Source organism: Myotis daubentonii, chromosome 15 (assembly GCF_963259705.1).
Source record: "Myotis daubentonii chromosome 15, mMyoDau2.1, whole genome shotgun sequence".
In the NCBI taxonomy this organism is placed as follows: Eukaryota; Metazoa; Chordata; class Mammalia; order Chiroptera; family Vespertilionidae; genus Myotis; species Myotis daubentonii.
In genome coordinates this window covers 29175983-29192152 of record NC_081854.1, presented here as the reverse complement: position 1 = coordinate 29192152, position 16170 = coordinate 29175983, and the positions used below count along the sequence as shown (strand labels likewise).

Here is a 16170-nt window from a genome sequence, read left to right as displayed (position 1 = left end):
GCCGTCTGGTCCTGGGCTTTTGTTTGCTGGAAGCTTTTTGATGACTGCTTCAATTTCTTCCATAGTTATTGGCCTATTGAGATTTTTAGATTCTTCCTGATTAAGTTTTGGAAGGTTGTATTTTTCTAGAAATTTGTCCATTTCCTCCAGGTTGTCAAGTTTTTAACAATCATTTGTATTTCTGTGGGGTCTGTTGTTATTTTGCCTCTGTCGTTTCTGATTTTGTTTATTTGGGTCCTCTCTCTTTGATTCTTGGTGAGTCTGGCTAGAGGTTTGTCAATCTTGTTTATCCTTTCAAAGAACCAGCTCTTGGTTTCATTGATTTTCTGTATTGTTATTTTGGTCTCTATGTCATTTATTTCTGCTCTAATCTTTATTGTCTCCTTCCTTCTGCTCACTCTGGGGTTTTCTTGTTGCTGTCTTTCTAATTCTTTGAGTTGTAGAGTTAGATGATTTACTACCATTTTTTCTTGTTTTTTGAGATAGGCCTGTAGAGCTATAAACTTCCCTCTCAGGACTGCTTTCATTGTGTCCCATGGGTTTTGGATTGTTGTGTTTTCATTGTCATTAGTTTCCAGGATGTTTTTAATTTCTTCTTTGATCTCATTGGTAACCCAGTCAATATTTAATAACATGCTATTCAGCTGCCAAGTGTTTGAGTATTTTGGGTTGTTTTTATTGTAGTTTATTTCTAATATTATCCCATCATGGTCTGAGAAAATGCTTGGCATGATTTCAATCTTCTTGAATTTGGGGAGACTTTGTTTGTGACCCAGTATGTGGTCTATTTTTGAATCTGTCCCATGAGCACTTGAGTAGAATGTATATTCCGTGGCTGTGGGGTGAAGTGGTCTGAAGATGTCAATTAAGTCCATCTGATCTAGTGAGTCATTTAGGATTGCTGTTTCTTTGCTGATTTTTTGTCTTGAGGATTTATCCAGTGATGTCAGTGGTATATTAAAGTCCCCTACTATGATTGTATTGTTGTCGATCTCTCCTTTTATATCTTCCAGTTTTTTTATGTATTTGGGTGCTCCTGCATTGGGTGCATATATGTTTACCAGGGTTATATCTTCTTGTTGTATTGATCCCTTTAGTATTATGAAGTGGCCTTCCTTATCTCTTGTATGGCCTTCACTTTGAGGTCTATTTTGTCTGATATAAGTATTGCTACCCCAGCTTTCTTTTCCTTTCCATATGCCTGAAAGATATTTTTCCATCCCTTCACTTTCAGTCTGTGTGAATCCCTTCTAATGAGGTGGGTCTCTTGTAGACAGCAAATGTATGGGTCATGTTTTTTAATCCATTCAGCCACTCGATGTCTTTTGGTTGGAGCATTTAGTCCGTTTACATTTAAAGTTATTATTGAAAGGTACTTGTTTGTAGCCATTTCTTTTGTGTGTGTGTGTGGCTGTTTTCTTTCTGAGCTTTTTATTTCTTCTTTTTACACCAGTCCCTTTAACATTTCTTGCATTGCTGGCTTGGTGGTGATAAACTCCCTTAGCCTTTTTTTGTCTGTGAAGCTTCTTATTTCCCCTTCAATTTTGAATGATAGCCTGGCTGGATAGAGTATTCTTGGATTCAGTCCTTTGCTTTGCATCACTTTGTAAATTTCCGTCCATTCTTTTCTGGCCTGATGTGATTCTGTTGAGAAATCATTTGATAATCTAATGGGAGATCCCTTGTATATAACTTTCCGTCTCTCTCTTGCAGCCTGTAAGATTCTCTCTTTGTCCTGAACATTTGCCATGGTAATTATGATGTGTCTTGGTGTGGGTCTTTTTGGGTTCACCTTGTTTGGGACTCTCTGGGCTTTTGTGACTTTTTTCTTCCCCACCTCAGGGAAGTTTTCTGATATTATTTCTTCGAATAGGTTTTCTAATCCTTGTTCCTCTTTCTGTTGTTCTGGCACCCCTATTATTCGTATGTTGTTTCGTTTCATGTTGTCCCAAACCTCCCTTAGGCTCTCCTCCTGTCTTTTAATTTTTTTTTCCAATTGCAGTACAGTTTGGGTGTGTTTTGCTTCCTTGTCTTCTAATTCACTAATTCGGTCCTCTGCTTCTCCTAGTCTACTGTTGATACTTTCAATGGTGTTTTTTATTGCAGCTATATCGCTCTTCATTTCTTCTTGGGTCTTACTTAGTTTGTTGATTTTTTCATCTGTTTCTTCTTGCTTCTTGCATAAGTAGTTGATTTTTTCATCTGTTTCTTCTTGCTTCTTGTATATGTTGTTGATTTTTTTCCTCCATCCGGTTTATGCACTCTAAGACCCTTATTCTGAATTCTTTTTCTGTCATGTTGCATGCCTCAGCATCATTTACCCACTTTTCTGGCGAGTTCTCCTTCTCTTTCCTTTGGGGGTTTCTTTGTCTACCCATGTTTGATCTCACTGACATATCTAGACGTTGAGTCGTTCAGTGGCTGCTCCCTGGGTGGCAGTGGCTCCTTGGGCTGTGGTTGCTCCTCAGGCAGTTGCGGTAGCAGCTGCTCCTCAGTTGGCAGCAGCTCCTCTGGTAGGTGCTCTTCACAGCTTTGGTGGCTCTTCTGGCTGGTGGGGGGAGGCTTCACGTACAACTGCTGTTCCTCAGAGGGTGTGGTGATCAGGAGGCTGCTGTTGCTTGGATCTGCTGCATTGATTTAAGGGCACATAATACAACACAACAAGGCACAACATACCATGCACTGAACACAAATATCCATCCCAGGATTTTAAAGTGCCTTTTCAATGTATTGATGGGTATTTTCATAACTTCTTTGTGGAGAGATTATAAAAATAAAAATAATTATTTAATGGGGAAAAAAAAGGTAGGGGCATTTTTTCTCATTAAGGACACAATGAGGTAATGAGCAAGAATCCCTTAATATCACATATTACCATCAATACTATCACTATCAATGTCTCCTCATTTCTTTCTTTTCTTTTTAATCCTCACCCAAGGATGTTTTTTTCCTCACTAATATTTAGAGAGAGTAGAATGGAGAAAGCGAGACAGAGGGAAACACCAATGTGAGAGAGACACATCAATTGGTTGCCTCCCACATACCCCCACTGGGGCCGGGAGCTTGCAACCAAGGTACATGCCTTTGACCGAAATCAAACCCAGGACCCTTCAGTCTGCAGGCAAACGCTCTGTCCACTGAGCCAAACTGGCTAGAGCCCCTCATTTCTTAAGTTTGTTTGAATTAGATCTGAATAATTTCTGCCTTGAGCTTGGTTGGTATAAGCTGCTTCTGTTGCTTCACATGCAGGTTTCCCCTCGTCTTTTCCTTGCAGTTTTTGTTTGCTTAAGAAATCAAGCTTGTGTGTCCTGTAGAGTTTCCCACAGTCTGGTTTTGTGTCTTGCATCCCTGTGGTGTCATTCAATATGTGTCCCCACCCCCTGTATTTTCTGAAAATTCGTAATTTGATCTAGAGGCATGATAAGATTTGGGGGTTTGGTTTTGTTTATTTGGTTTTGTTTCGGTGAGAAGACTTGAGAGGTGGTGTTAGTGTCCCTCCAGCAAGGACAGATTTGTCTGGTTGTCTCTCATTTTGTGATGCTTACTACCTAGAGCTGTTAACTCACTGGTATTTACTGAATGGGAAATGCTGTCATGTGTGTCAGTAGTTTGTTCCTTTTGTTCCTGAATAGCATCACATGTATGGCTGTCCCGCATTTTGTTCACCCATTTACCATTTGATGGCCAGTTGGGTTGCTTCCAGTTTTTGTTTATTTAGAATATATTGCTGCTATGAACACGTGCATACAAATTCTTGTGTGGACATGTTTTCATTTCAGGGTCAGAATTGCTGCATTCTGTGGTAAAGTTATGTTTAATGTTTTAAGAAACTGCCAAACAATACAGAAGTGCTGTATTGTTTACATTCGTGCCAGCAGTGTATGAGCAGCACATTTTCTCCACATCCTCACCAACACTTGTTTGTTTGTTTTTAATTATTATTATAGTGGATATAAAGTATCTCATTGTGGTTTTACTTTGTATTTCCCTAATGACTAATGATGTTGAGCATTTTTCATGGTCTTATTTGCATCCATATGTCTTTGGTGAACTGTATATTCAAATATTTGGCCCATTTTACTTTTTTTTTCTGACTTCTTTTGATTCGTAAGTGTTCTTTACAGATTCTGGACCCAAGTCCTTTATCAAATGTATGGTTTGCACATATTTCTCTCCCAATATGGCTTGTCTTTTTATTTTTTAATGATATTTTTTAAACATACATGTTTTTTAATTTGATGACATCTATTTATCATTTTTCTTTCTCTCATTGAAGTGACTTGGCTTCTTTGTCAAAAATCAATTGGCCATCAATGTATTGGTTTATTTCTGAACCCTTGTCTGTTCCATTGATCTTTGTGTCCAACCTTATTCCAGTATCACACTGCGTTGATCACTGTTGCTTTAAAGTAAGTTTTGGCGTGGGAAGTGGGAGTTCCCCACCTTTATTCTTCCTTTCCACATTTGTTTTAACTCCTCTGGCACCTTTGCATATCCATGTAAATTGTATAGTCAGCTTGTCAATTTCTGCAAAACAGCTTGCTAGGGTTTGGGGGAGAAATGCATTGAAGCTGTAGCTCCATTTGGGGAGAATTGCCATCTTAGCAATATTGAGTCTTCTGATCCATAGACATGGAGTATCTCTCCATTTATTTAGTTCTTCTCCCTTTTCCTCTTCTAGGACTATAGTTACAGTATGTTAGACTGTTTCATGTTGTCCCACACATTGCTCACACTCTATTTTTTTTTCTTTTCTTTGTTGTCTATATTTCAGTTTAGATCATTTCCATTCACTCATGTTTCACTTCTTTTCTCTTCTGCTGAATCTAGTCTGTTAAGTCTATCCAATGAATTCTTAATTTCAGATAATACATTTTCCAATATTATAATGGTTCTTTTTTGCAGTTCTACGTCTCTGATAAGATCCTTGATTATTCCTCATTTTGTTCATCTTTTCTTCTAAATTCATTAGCCTATTTATTGTAATTATTTTAAAATTTCTTGTCAGATAATTCCAACATTTAGATCTTCTGAGAGTCTGCTTCTATTGACTCCCCCCCCACACACACACACACACACACACACACGCACACACACCTCCCCTTGATCATGGGTCACATTTTTCTCTTTCCTTACCTGCTTTAATAATTTGGAGGGATGCCAGTCATTGTCTTTAAAAGAATTTATTTTTTCCCCCAGCAGACTGTTCTTTTCCTCTGTCTAGCAGCTAAGTTGAGGAGCTAATACTGTCATCCAGTCAGGAATTGGGATGGTTGGGGGTGGACTGCAGCATTAGTTTCCATTTATCCCAGGTTTCAGATGCCTTAGGGGAGAGCTCTGTTTGCGGTCAGTCTGCTCGGCTCCCAGCACCAGGAACTCTCTGCTGTCCATCCTGACCACGGGCTTGCACAGCGATGCTGTGGTGAGAGAACCGCAGAGTGAGCGTAACATGCCGTCTTTTCTTTTTTTTCTTCTTTTTATCCTCACCCGAGAATATGTTTTTATTGTGCACGCCCTGACTAAGGATTGAACTTGCAATTTAGGTATATATGCCCTGACTGGGAATTGAACCTGCCACCTTTTGTTGTATGGGACAATACTTCAACCAACTGAGCCACCTGGCAGGGCACGCCAGCTTTTTTTAGAGAGTAGGGGTAACACACAAACACTTCATCTGGTGAGAAACTTGAATCATCTTTATATTAAAACAAGAAACATTTATTGCAGAGTAAACTACAAAATTCACTTGACTTTTCCAATAAACACAAGATGTCATCCGTTCAACATCTGTCACATGCTCATCTGTGCCAGGTCCTGTGCTAACTCTCACGCTCACTGGTGGCCACTTGGAAGAATCTGAGGTGTCAGGTGCCACATATCTCCAGATGGCAAATCAAGACTGGAACCTTATCTCTCTCTGCACTTCTCTCTCAACCCTCTCCCTCCTTACAGGTCACTCTGAAGACCAGATACGAGTGTCCTTGGCACCGGGCCATTTCTATGGGAATGGCCAGAGGCATTGTCATCCATAAAAGTGAGATGCCCTTTTAGGTGGGAGCTACTTACAGATCCTTTAACGCTTCAGGAAAGGAGAGTCCTCCATTAAGAACACTGTTCCAGGCATTCATACATGTGGCATGTTTTCTAATCTTTTTGCTATGTGTTTCCTTTTTTCTTTTTAGGTTTGGGAAAAGTTCTTAAGTTCTGAAACTCCACGGATTAATGTGTTTATGGCAGTGCCTACAATATACACCAAATTGATGGATTATTATGACAAGCATTTTACCCAACCGCATGTCCAGGATTTCGTGCGTGCCGTTTGTGAAGAAAAGATCAGGTAAATGAAAACAGTTCATCTTCCCATCCAGAAAGTATTATATATCAGCAAATAAAACTTATTTCTAACAAATCAGTTCTGCTGAGTTTTAGGAAGCAGTGTTTTCCACTTTGTTTAAAATATGCATCTATATATTTAAATCTACATTATATATCTGTGTGTATTCTATATCTATGTCTATCCTATTCTTCTGTAGGTCTAACTACATGTCTATCTCTATCTGTATTTTATCTATCTTTGTCTGTCTGTCTGTCTGTCTGTCTGTCTTGTGGCAGAGTTTGAAGGGCGAGGATTAGGACAGTGAACTGATCATCTTGCTCTCATCCTTTCTGACCTACATTTGCATGCCCCCCAGCTCCTGCTGTATTATTTCCCTCCAACAGTCTGTGGCCCTTTGAAACTCTCCCTCCTGGGACCCCATCACACCCCTCCTGACAGAGGTACACCAACACTTTTGGGTCTTTCAGTGGCAAGAAGTGTGCTCTGCACTCTCTTAGGAGCTGGTGGACTGAAAAGGGACCCACTCAGAGTGCGCACCTGAATGGGCAGTTTGGTGGGTTTTCACAGACCCAATAGACACATGTTGCAGACAGACATGACAAGCTATGTCTGAGATGTGCACAACCTCTCAACACCACAGTGAGTGAGCTACTGGGCAAACGTGAATTTTAAATTCCAATGTATTTGTGTGTGTGTTTCTGTGGCCTCTGGGCCGCTCTATGCAGCTGATTCCTAGTTCTTAAGAACAAAGGAAGGGCAGCTTTGTTTCCCTAAGAGAATTCTGGATTATCCAAGACAAATATTTGATAATGTTATGATTTTGTTCCACCGTTCCTTTGCTCTTCTATAAAGACGTTTTTGTGGAACTACAGCTCTTGTCTGATGTTGCCTGCTACCCGTCACCTAATGGCCCACCCTCTCACAAGCCATTGTGCGGTTCGGCAGCTATTGATGGAGGTGTCCATTGCTCAGCCACCAATACAAAAGCAGGATTAGGAGCACCCAACCCTGTAGAACCCATGGCAGAAATGATGCCAGAGCGGGGAAACCAGGGTGATTTCCTGGTAACAGAGGCCCTGAGACCTCCCCTGTTTAGGCTCATGGTGGGGGAGGTACTTGTGAGTGGTACACCTTTGTGAGGAAACAGAGCAGTTGTTTCTTCTCTAGCTTGAACTAGAACCAAAAACTTCTTCCTTTCCACACATAATGCTTACATGACATGCTATACACCAGAGTAGTTAGGAGCTCTCAGATGCTAAATAAATGTCATTGTCACCATCGTGAGCCCTTTAGCGCAATCCAGTGTGTAGGACCTCTGTACATCCCTAAGCGGTGGACTGTCTCCTCTCATCTACCCCTCTTACCCCTCAGACTTGGTAGCAGTTTACCCATAATCTAAATTCTGTCATAATCATCTTATTATTACTGTTATTTTGGATTGTTTGTGAACAGCATGTTAATTATTTGCAGAGTGTCATCAAAGACCCTAAAATTATTTTTTTCTTTTACCTTGATTATTCATTCCTTTTGAAGACCTATTTACATTCTAAAATATACCCAACAAGTTCTTTTCAAAGAACAAAGTTAAATTCTAACCCCCAACTATGGTTTTTATCATGAATCTTAAAATAGTGACTTTTTTTATTGTACTGAAGATTGTTGTCACCAGAAGCTAAGGCTGCCTTTGGTTTGCCGGGTAGGTTGATGGTTTCGGGATCAGCTGCTCTGCCCCTGCCTGTACTAGAGAAGTGGAAGAACATCACAGGCCACACTCTGCTGGAGAGGTATGGGATGACGGAGATCGGCATGGCCCTGTCCAACCCCCTGACTGTAGCAGCTCGCTTGCCAGGTACACAAAGTGCCTTCTTAGGGTGCTGGCAGGGTGGCCATGGCCTGTTCCCTCTGGGCACTCATTTTATCCCCAGTGGCCAGTTAAGGATAGGACAGAAAAGTGTTCTTTATACCAGAGTCTTTCCAGGTTACCTGGGGGGACAGGTAGGAAGAATGTGAACCACCAGAACCCATGTGCTCATCAGAGTGCCTCTTAGAGTGGGTGCTGCTTATGTCCAAACCAAGTTTGCCACTGGTGAGAGCCTCCTGTCCAGGTGCCCTGAGCCACACATGGCCAGTGGCAACAAGAGACATGGCAGGTGTTGGGGGAAGGGGTGAGAGAACCACCACCTGTGCTTGGTGACCTGCACACGTCTGGATAGCCTGCTGCTCTAGACAGGAATTGTTGCCTTCTGGTCCTCCTGCCCAGCCTTCTCTAAGATGTTTATTTTCTTTTATTTTTTTAATCCTGACCTGAGGATATGTTTCTATTGATTTTGAGAGAGAGAGAGAGAGAGAGAGAGAGAGAGAGAGAGAGAGAGATCTATGTGACAGAAAAACATTGATTGGTTGCCTCCCATAATGCACTCTGACCAAGGATCGAACTGCAACCTAGGTATGTGCCTTGAACGGAAATGGAACCTGCGACCTTTTGGTGCATGGGACAGTGCTCCAACCAACTGAGCCACCCTGGCCATGGCCACTCTGACTTTCATTTAAATAGACCTTTCCATCCTGGGTCCTTAACAGGGAATCTTCAAACAGAGCCCAAGGCCTAAGATGGGAACATGCTCTGTTCTGTTCTTGGCCCTTTTCTATTACTCATAAGAAGTCACTTCCAGTGTGTCCAGAGCGCAGCACTATCTCATTCACAGGAAAAGTAAAATAATCCTACATCAGTACACCAATTTAACTTGCACATACAATGAAATTCACCCCTCACGTTCAGTTACGTGAGTAGCCATGTACCTGCTATTACACTCAAGATATAGAAGGGTTTAATCACCTCAAGACCTTTCCCTTTGTGTGGTCAGCACCTCCTCCACCCCAGGGCCAGGTAGGCACTTACCTGCTTTCTCCACCTGTAATTGCACTCTTTCTAGAATGTCATATAAATGAATTCCTACAGGACATGGCCTTTTTAAGTCTGGCTTTTCTCACTTAGCAGGATGCATGTGTAACTTGTCCATGTCATCACATGTCCCTTTCCATTGCCACATGGTATTTGGTGTGGAGAGGTCACTGTTAATTAACCTGTTCACCAGCTGAAGAACATTGGGTTATATCTAGTTGTGGACAGTTACCAGCAAAGCTGTTGTAAATGTGGGTGTGCAAGTTTCTGTGTGAGCATATGTCTTTATTTCTCAACTTGGAGTGGGATTGTTGAGTCAGGAGGTAGGTCTGTGCTCTCACTTATAAGAAATTGCCAAACTTTCCCCAGAATAGCCCCTGATATAGGGACCACCTTTCCCACTGACAGATGAGGAGTCTGAGGCTTTAAGAAATCATGTAATCTGCCCAAAGCCACAGAGTGGGTACCTGACCAAACAGACATTCCCGCCATTACACAGGAACACCATTTACCGGAGCACAGCAGCACAGCAGACAGCCCAGTTTAAAGAGAGAGAGGTGGGGCAAAGAAATGGACAGGAGACTTTCTGGGCTTTAATTATAGGAGCAAACACAAGGCCGAGAAGCCAAGACTGGGAACCAGGACAGGAGAGAGCGAGCAAATGGCATTGTGGGGACCACCTGCAGGAAGGAGATGTGGACACCGTCTGCAATCTGGTGTTAAAGTGCTGGTTGGAGGCCCAGGGGCCCAGCTCAGGGCTCACCTTCGGACAGTAGAGGGACCAGGAAAGCAGCTGTCCTGGACCCCCTGGACCAAGGGGGTCCCCCACTGACTTGGCCTTCAGTTCCCTCTGAGAAGATAGAACCCAAAGACTCTGAAACCCAAGGTTTATTAGCCAGAAATTTCTGGATCTTAAATTATGGCTACAGCTCTTACATGCCTCAAAGACAGTGTGTGGAACATCAGAGTGTGGACTGGCTGTAGTCTCTCTTCTCTACCCTGGAATCAAATATCTGTAAAGCAAACCTCTAACAGTCAAGTGTAGTGCCGGTTCCTTGGTTTGGAAAATAAGTAATCTTCAACCTTAAATTCAAGAGTGCTATATGAAAATCCCTAAAATATCATCTCTGAGCCTCATTTCTGGAGAAACCAGATTGAAAAGGTTTTTTGAAGCCCCTTTCAGTCTTTTGTGTGCCCTGTGTCTCCTGGGCTGGGGCCCATTACAGCTGAAGGCTGTGAACTTGTGTTGGAGCCCCAGCCTGTGTCCCTTTCACACTGGGACACAGCCGTGCTACCTCTCCTGGCTTTCCCATGCCTCCCAGGGGGGTTTGTTTCTGGAGGTTCCTTTCTTTCGGCTCCGGCACAGCCTCTTAATAGTGCTCCTACAGTTGCTTGAATGACCACCAGGATTTATTTAAAGGTTCTCAAAACCTGTTGGGGGCATGGAGGGGCATGGTCAGCCTCAAAGGAGGGACACACTTCGTGGGGTGGATGTTTGCTGTGTGTTAAGCTCTTGGTCGGATCTAATCATTCATTCCCTGTGTCCCATGCGGTTATCTGAAGGAGGATGAATAATTCATGGCCAAGCGCTGCTGAGCCTAATGACGCTCTAATTGGAGGTTGAGATCAGAGGCGCTAATGGCTCCTGCAGTGGGACTCTGTGGAACGTTGACAGGAGCTCCAGGACCTTATCGACCTGTTTCCATTCTCTCGGGACTAGCTGCAGAGCAGCCTCGCTCCCCAGATGCTGGACCAAGCTGCAGGCCAATTAAAGTTATCTAGGAAGAACAGGCAACTGTTTTAAAGAGAGACAGAAAAATGACATGCCACTTCTGACTAGGCCAGTGCTGCTGCCAGATGGATGCTAGGAGGGCAGCACTGTCCACGTGCTAGGAGGGTGGCCACTGCCCAGTTGAGACTGCTGTGCCAGGGCCAGCTCAGAGGTGGGGTAGCATGTTTCTGGGGCTCCAGGGCTGCCCCACCCCTCTTTTCAGTCTCTTCTCTGTGTGGACCTTACTTTTATTTATCATATGACTGTGAAACTCAAGTCAGTGTCTCTGCCTTGAGAGTTTAACGCTATTGTTGTGTTTGTGATGCCATAGTTAATTAAGATTCTGTCAGCACTTGCATTATAGATTTTCTTAATGGTTTGTAACTTTCACTTTGTGAGGGGAGATGAGGCCTTACTGAACAGAGCAGAGAGGAACCAGAGGAGTGTGTGTGTGGGTGGTGCAGTTTCTTCCTTTTAAAAAATATTCAAAGGGGAAATGAGTGGATTGAAAGGTGGCAGTCAGAGAGTAGTGGATGGGGAGGCTGACCTTTGTGCATTTGAGGAGGAAAGCTGTAGGTCCCTCTTCAGATAAGAAATATATATTTGGGCTGGTTCAGGATAGTGGCAGAGTAGGTGGATCTTGCTCACAATGCCTCCCAGAACCAAACTGGAAATTACAGCTAAATTGGGGAACAGTCACCCTGAAATACTAACTGGAGACTATCTGAAGAGGAAACTTAACCAAGGACTGCAGAAGCCACATTGAGATTGCACCTGTACAATAACTTGTACGACATACTGGTACTTGGAGTTGAGCCTCACAGTCAGCCAGCCCATGGGCTGATCCACACACATGAACAGGCCAACAGCAATCAAGACCCAATTACAATCCACACAAGGGACATTCTTAGAGCATTCAGCTCAGAAGATAAAGGATACTGTGCCACTGAGTCCCACAGGACACTTAACTACATAAGGTCACCATATGGAGATATGGAGGCATAGCAATTCTACCTACTACATGGAAACAAACACAAAGAGACAGCTAAAATGGGGAGACCAAGAAACAGCCTCCAAATGAAAGAAAAGGAGGAATCTCTAGAAAAAGAGCTAAATGAAGTGGAGGCAAGCAATTTATAAGATATACTAGAGGCCTGGTGCATGAAATTCATGCACGGGAGGGGATAATGTCCCTCAGCCTGGCCTGCACCCTCTCCAATCTGGGACCTCTTGGGGATGTCCGACTGTGGGATCGGGCCTAAACCAGCAGTCGGACATCCCTCTCACAATCCAGGACTGCTGGCTCCTAACCGCTCGCCTTCCTGCCTGCCTGATTGCCCCTAACTGCTTCTGCCTGCCAACGTGATTGCCCCCTAACCACTCCCCTGCCGGCCTGATAGACGCCTAACCACTCCCCTGCCGGCCCGATCGCCCCCAACTGCCCTCCTCTGCCGGCCTGGTCACCCCCAACTTCCCTCCCCTGCAGGCCTGGTCCCCCTCAACTTCCATCCCCTACAGGCCCGGTTGCCCCCAACTGCCTCTCCTGCAGGCCTCGTCCCCCACAGCTGCCCTCCCCTGCAGGCCTGGTCCCCCCTCCAACTGCCCTCCCCTGCTGGCCTGATGGCCCCCAACTGCCCTCTTCTGCCGGCCTGGTTGCCCCCAACTGCCATCTCCTGCCGCTCTGATCGCCCACAACTACCCTCCCCTCCTGGCCATCTTGTGGCGGCTATCTTGTGACGATGTGGGGCGGCCATCTTGTGATGACGTGAGGGTGTCGCACGAGGGCCACTTAGGCTTTTATTAGTATAGATAGTTCAAAGTAATGGTTATAAGGATGCTCAAGGAACTTAGTGAGAATTATAAGGAACCTCGTGGGAACTACAATGGCATGAAAAAAGGAAATAGAAACCATGAACAGTAACCATTCAGAAATGAAGAATACCATATCTGATATCAAGAATCCATTGGAAGGAATTAAAAGTACTGGTATATTACATGAAGCTGACTTCGAGGTCAAGGTAAAAAAAACACCCAATTAAATCAGCAAAGAAAAAAAATTTAAAAGCAGGAACATAGTTTAAGGGAACTTTGGGATAACATGAAACCTAATAGCATCTGTATCATAGGGGTACTAGAAGAAGAATAAATGAGCAAGGAATCGAGAACCTGTTTAAAGAAATAATGACAGAAAACTTCCCTAATGTGGTAAAGGAAAAAGTTACACAAGTTCAGGAAGCACAGAGACCCAATCAAAATGAACACAAAGAGACCCACACCAAGACATATCATAATTAAAATGATAAACATTAGCCGAAACTGGTTTGGCTCGGTGGATAGAGCGTCGGCCTGCGGACTGAAAGGTGCCAGGTTCGATTCCGGTCAAGGGCATGTACCTGGGTTGCGGGCACATCCCCAGTGGGAGATGTGCAGGAGGCAGCTGATCGATGTTTCTCTCTCATTGATGTTTCTAACTCTCTATCTCTCTCCCTTCCTCTCTGTAAAAAATCAATAAAATATATTTAAAAAATAAATAAATAAAATAATAAACATCAAAGATAAAGAATCTTAAAGGCAGCAAGAGAGAGACAGAAAGTTTACCTATAAGGGAGTATCATTAAGTTGTCAACAGAAACACTTCATGCCAGAAGGGATTGGCATGAAGTATTCAAAGTAGTCAAAAGAAGGACCTGGCCGAATCCGGTTTGGCTCAGTGGATGGAGCGTCGGCCTGCGGACTGAGAGGTCCCAGGTTCGATTCCGGTCAAGGGCATGTACCTGGGTTGCGGGCACATCCCCAGTAGGAGATGTGCAGGAGGCAGCTGATCGATGTCTCTCTCTCATCGATGTTTCTAACTCTCTGTCTCTCTCCTTTCCTCTCTGTGAAGAATCAATAAAATATATTTAAAAAAAAAAAAAAAAAAAAAAGAAGGACCTGAATCCAAGACTGCTTTAACCAGCAAGGCTATCATTTAAAACTGAAGGCGAAATAAAGAGCTTCCCAGATTTTTTTTTTTTTTTTAAGGCTAAAGGAGCCCTAGCCAGTGTCAGCCTGCAGACTGAAAGGTCCCAGGTTTGATTCTGGTCAAGGGCAAATGCCCGGGTTGCAGGCTCAATCCCCAGTAGGGGGCGTGCAGGAGGCAGCCGATCAATCGTTCTCTGTCATCATTGATGTTTCTGTCTCCCTCTCCCTTCCTCTCTGAAATCAATGAAAATAATAAAATTTTAAAAAGACTAAAGGAGTGCATTACTGCCAAACCAACATTGCAGGAAATGTTAAAGGGACTGCTTTAAGAAAAAGAAGAATTCAAGAGAGAGAGAGAGAGAGAGAGAGAGAGAGAGAGAGAGAGAAACATAGGCAGAAAGAAAAAAATGGCAATGAATAAGTACATATTAATAGTAAATAAGTACATATTAATAGTAACCTTAAATGTAAATGGATTAAGTGCTCCAATAAAAAGACATAGGATAGTTTAATGGGTAAGAAAACATGATCCATATATATACTGTCTACAAGAGATCCACCTCAGAGCAAAGATTCACACAGACAGAAAATGAAAGGATGGAAAAAATATTCCATGCAAATGGTAATAAACAAACAAAAAGCTAGGGAAGCAATACTTATATCTGACAAAATAGACTTCAAAAAAAAAGATCATAACAAGAGGCAATTAATGTCACTATATAATACTAAAGGGATTAATCCAACAAGAGGATATAACCCTGGTAAACATATGCACCCAATACAAGAGCACCTAAGTATATTTTTTAAAAAAAAAACAACTCCTGGTGGACTTTAAGGGATACATTGACAGCAGTACAGACATAGCAGGGGACTTGAAGAGCCCACTGACATCACTGAATAGATCCTCCAGACAAAGAAATCAACAAGGAAACAGGCCATAAATAACACACTAGGTCAGATGGACTTAATATTTACAGAACATTTAATCATAAAGCTGAGAATATACATTCTTCTCAAGCACAGATGGAACATTCTCAAAGAACCACATGTTAGGATACAAAATAAGTATTAAAAATTTCAAGAAGACTGAAATAATATCAAGCATCTTCTCAGATCACAATGCCATAAAACTAGAAATCAACTACAATAAAAAAAAAAAACAGAAACATTCAAACACATGGAGGCTAAATAGCATGTTATTAAACAATGAATGAGTTACCAATGAGATCAAGGAAGAAATCAAAAACTTCTTGGAAACAAATGAAAATGAACACACAACAACTCAGAATCTATGGGACACAGTGAAATCTATGGACTCAAGCAACCTGAGAGGGAAATTCATAGCAGTACAGGCCTACCTCAAGAAATAAGAAAAGGGCTCAAAAAAAACCCCAAAAAACAAAAAACCAATCTAACCCTATAACTAAAAGAATTACAAATAGTCCCTGGCAGGTTTTGCTCCGTGGTTAGAGTGTCAGCCCATGGACCAAAGGGTTGCAGGTTTGATTCCCAGTCAAGGGCACATACCTCAGTTGCAGATTTGCTCCCTGTCTCCCCGTCAGGAAGCATGCGGGAGTCAACCAGTCGATGTGTCTCACTTGGATGTTTCTCTCTCTCTCCCCCCTCCTTCTCCCACCCTTTCACTCCTCTAAAAATCAATGGAAAAAATATCCTTGGTGAGGATTTAAAAAAAGAAGAAGAAGAAGAATTACAAAGAGAACAACAAGAGAAGCCCAGAGAAAGTAGAAGGAAGGAAATAAAAAAGATCAGAGCAGAAATAAATGACAGAGACTAAAAAAGTAATACATAAGATCAATGAAACCAAAATCTGGTTCTTTAAAAAGATAAACAAGATTGATGATCCTTTAGTCAGACTCATCAGAAACAAAGAGAGAGGACCCAAATAAATAAAATCAGAAATGAAAAAGGAAAAAGTGACATCACAGAAATGCAAAGAATTGGAAAAAAATACTATGAACAGCTATATGCCAGCAAATTGGACAACCTGGGTGAAATGGACAAATTCCTAGAAACATACAATCTTCCAAAATTCATCAGGAAGAATCAGAAAACTTGAATAGGCCAATAATGACTGATGAAATTGAACCAGTATTCAAAAGACTTCTAGCGAACAAAAGTCCTGGACCAGATGGCTTCACAGGTGAGTTTTACCAAACATTCAAAGAGCTAACACCTACT

General features: G+C 42.5%; 1 protein-coding gene across 3 annotated transcripts in view; it reads left to right on the top strand.

The window, feature by feature from the left end:
- The window catches only part of ACSF3 (acyl-CoA synthetase family member 3), a 79731-nt gene that overhangs the window by 25932 nt on the left and 37629 nt on the right, over positions 1–16170 (top strand). For all 3 annotated transcript variants that reach the window (XM_059667052.1, XM_059667051.1, XM_059667053.1), the window contains exons 4-5: positions 6183–6337; positions 8038–8186. In XM_059667052.1, the coding sequence (XP_059523035.1) occupies positions 6183–6337; positions 8038–8186 (304 nt within the window). The remainder of the gene's footprint in view (positions 1–6182; positions 6338–8037; positions 8187–16170) is intronic.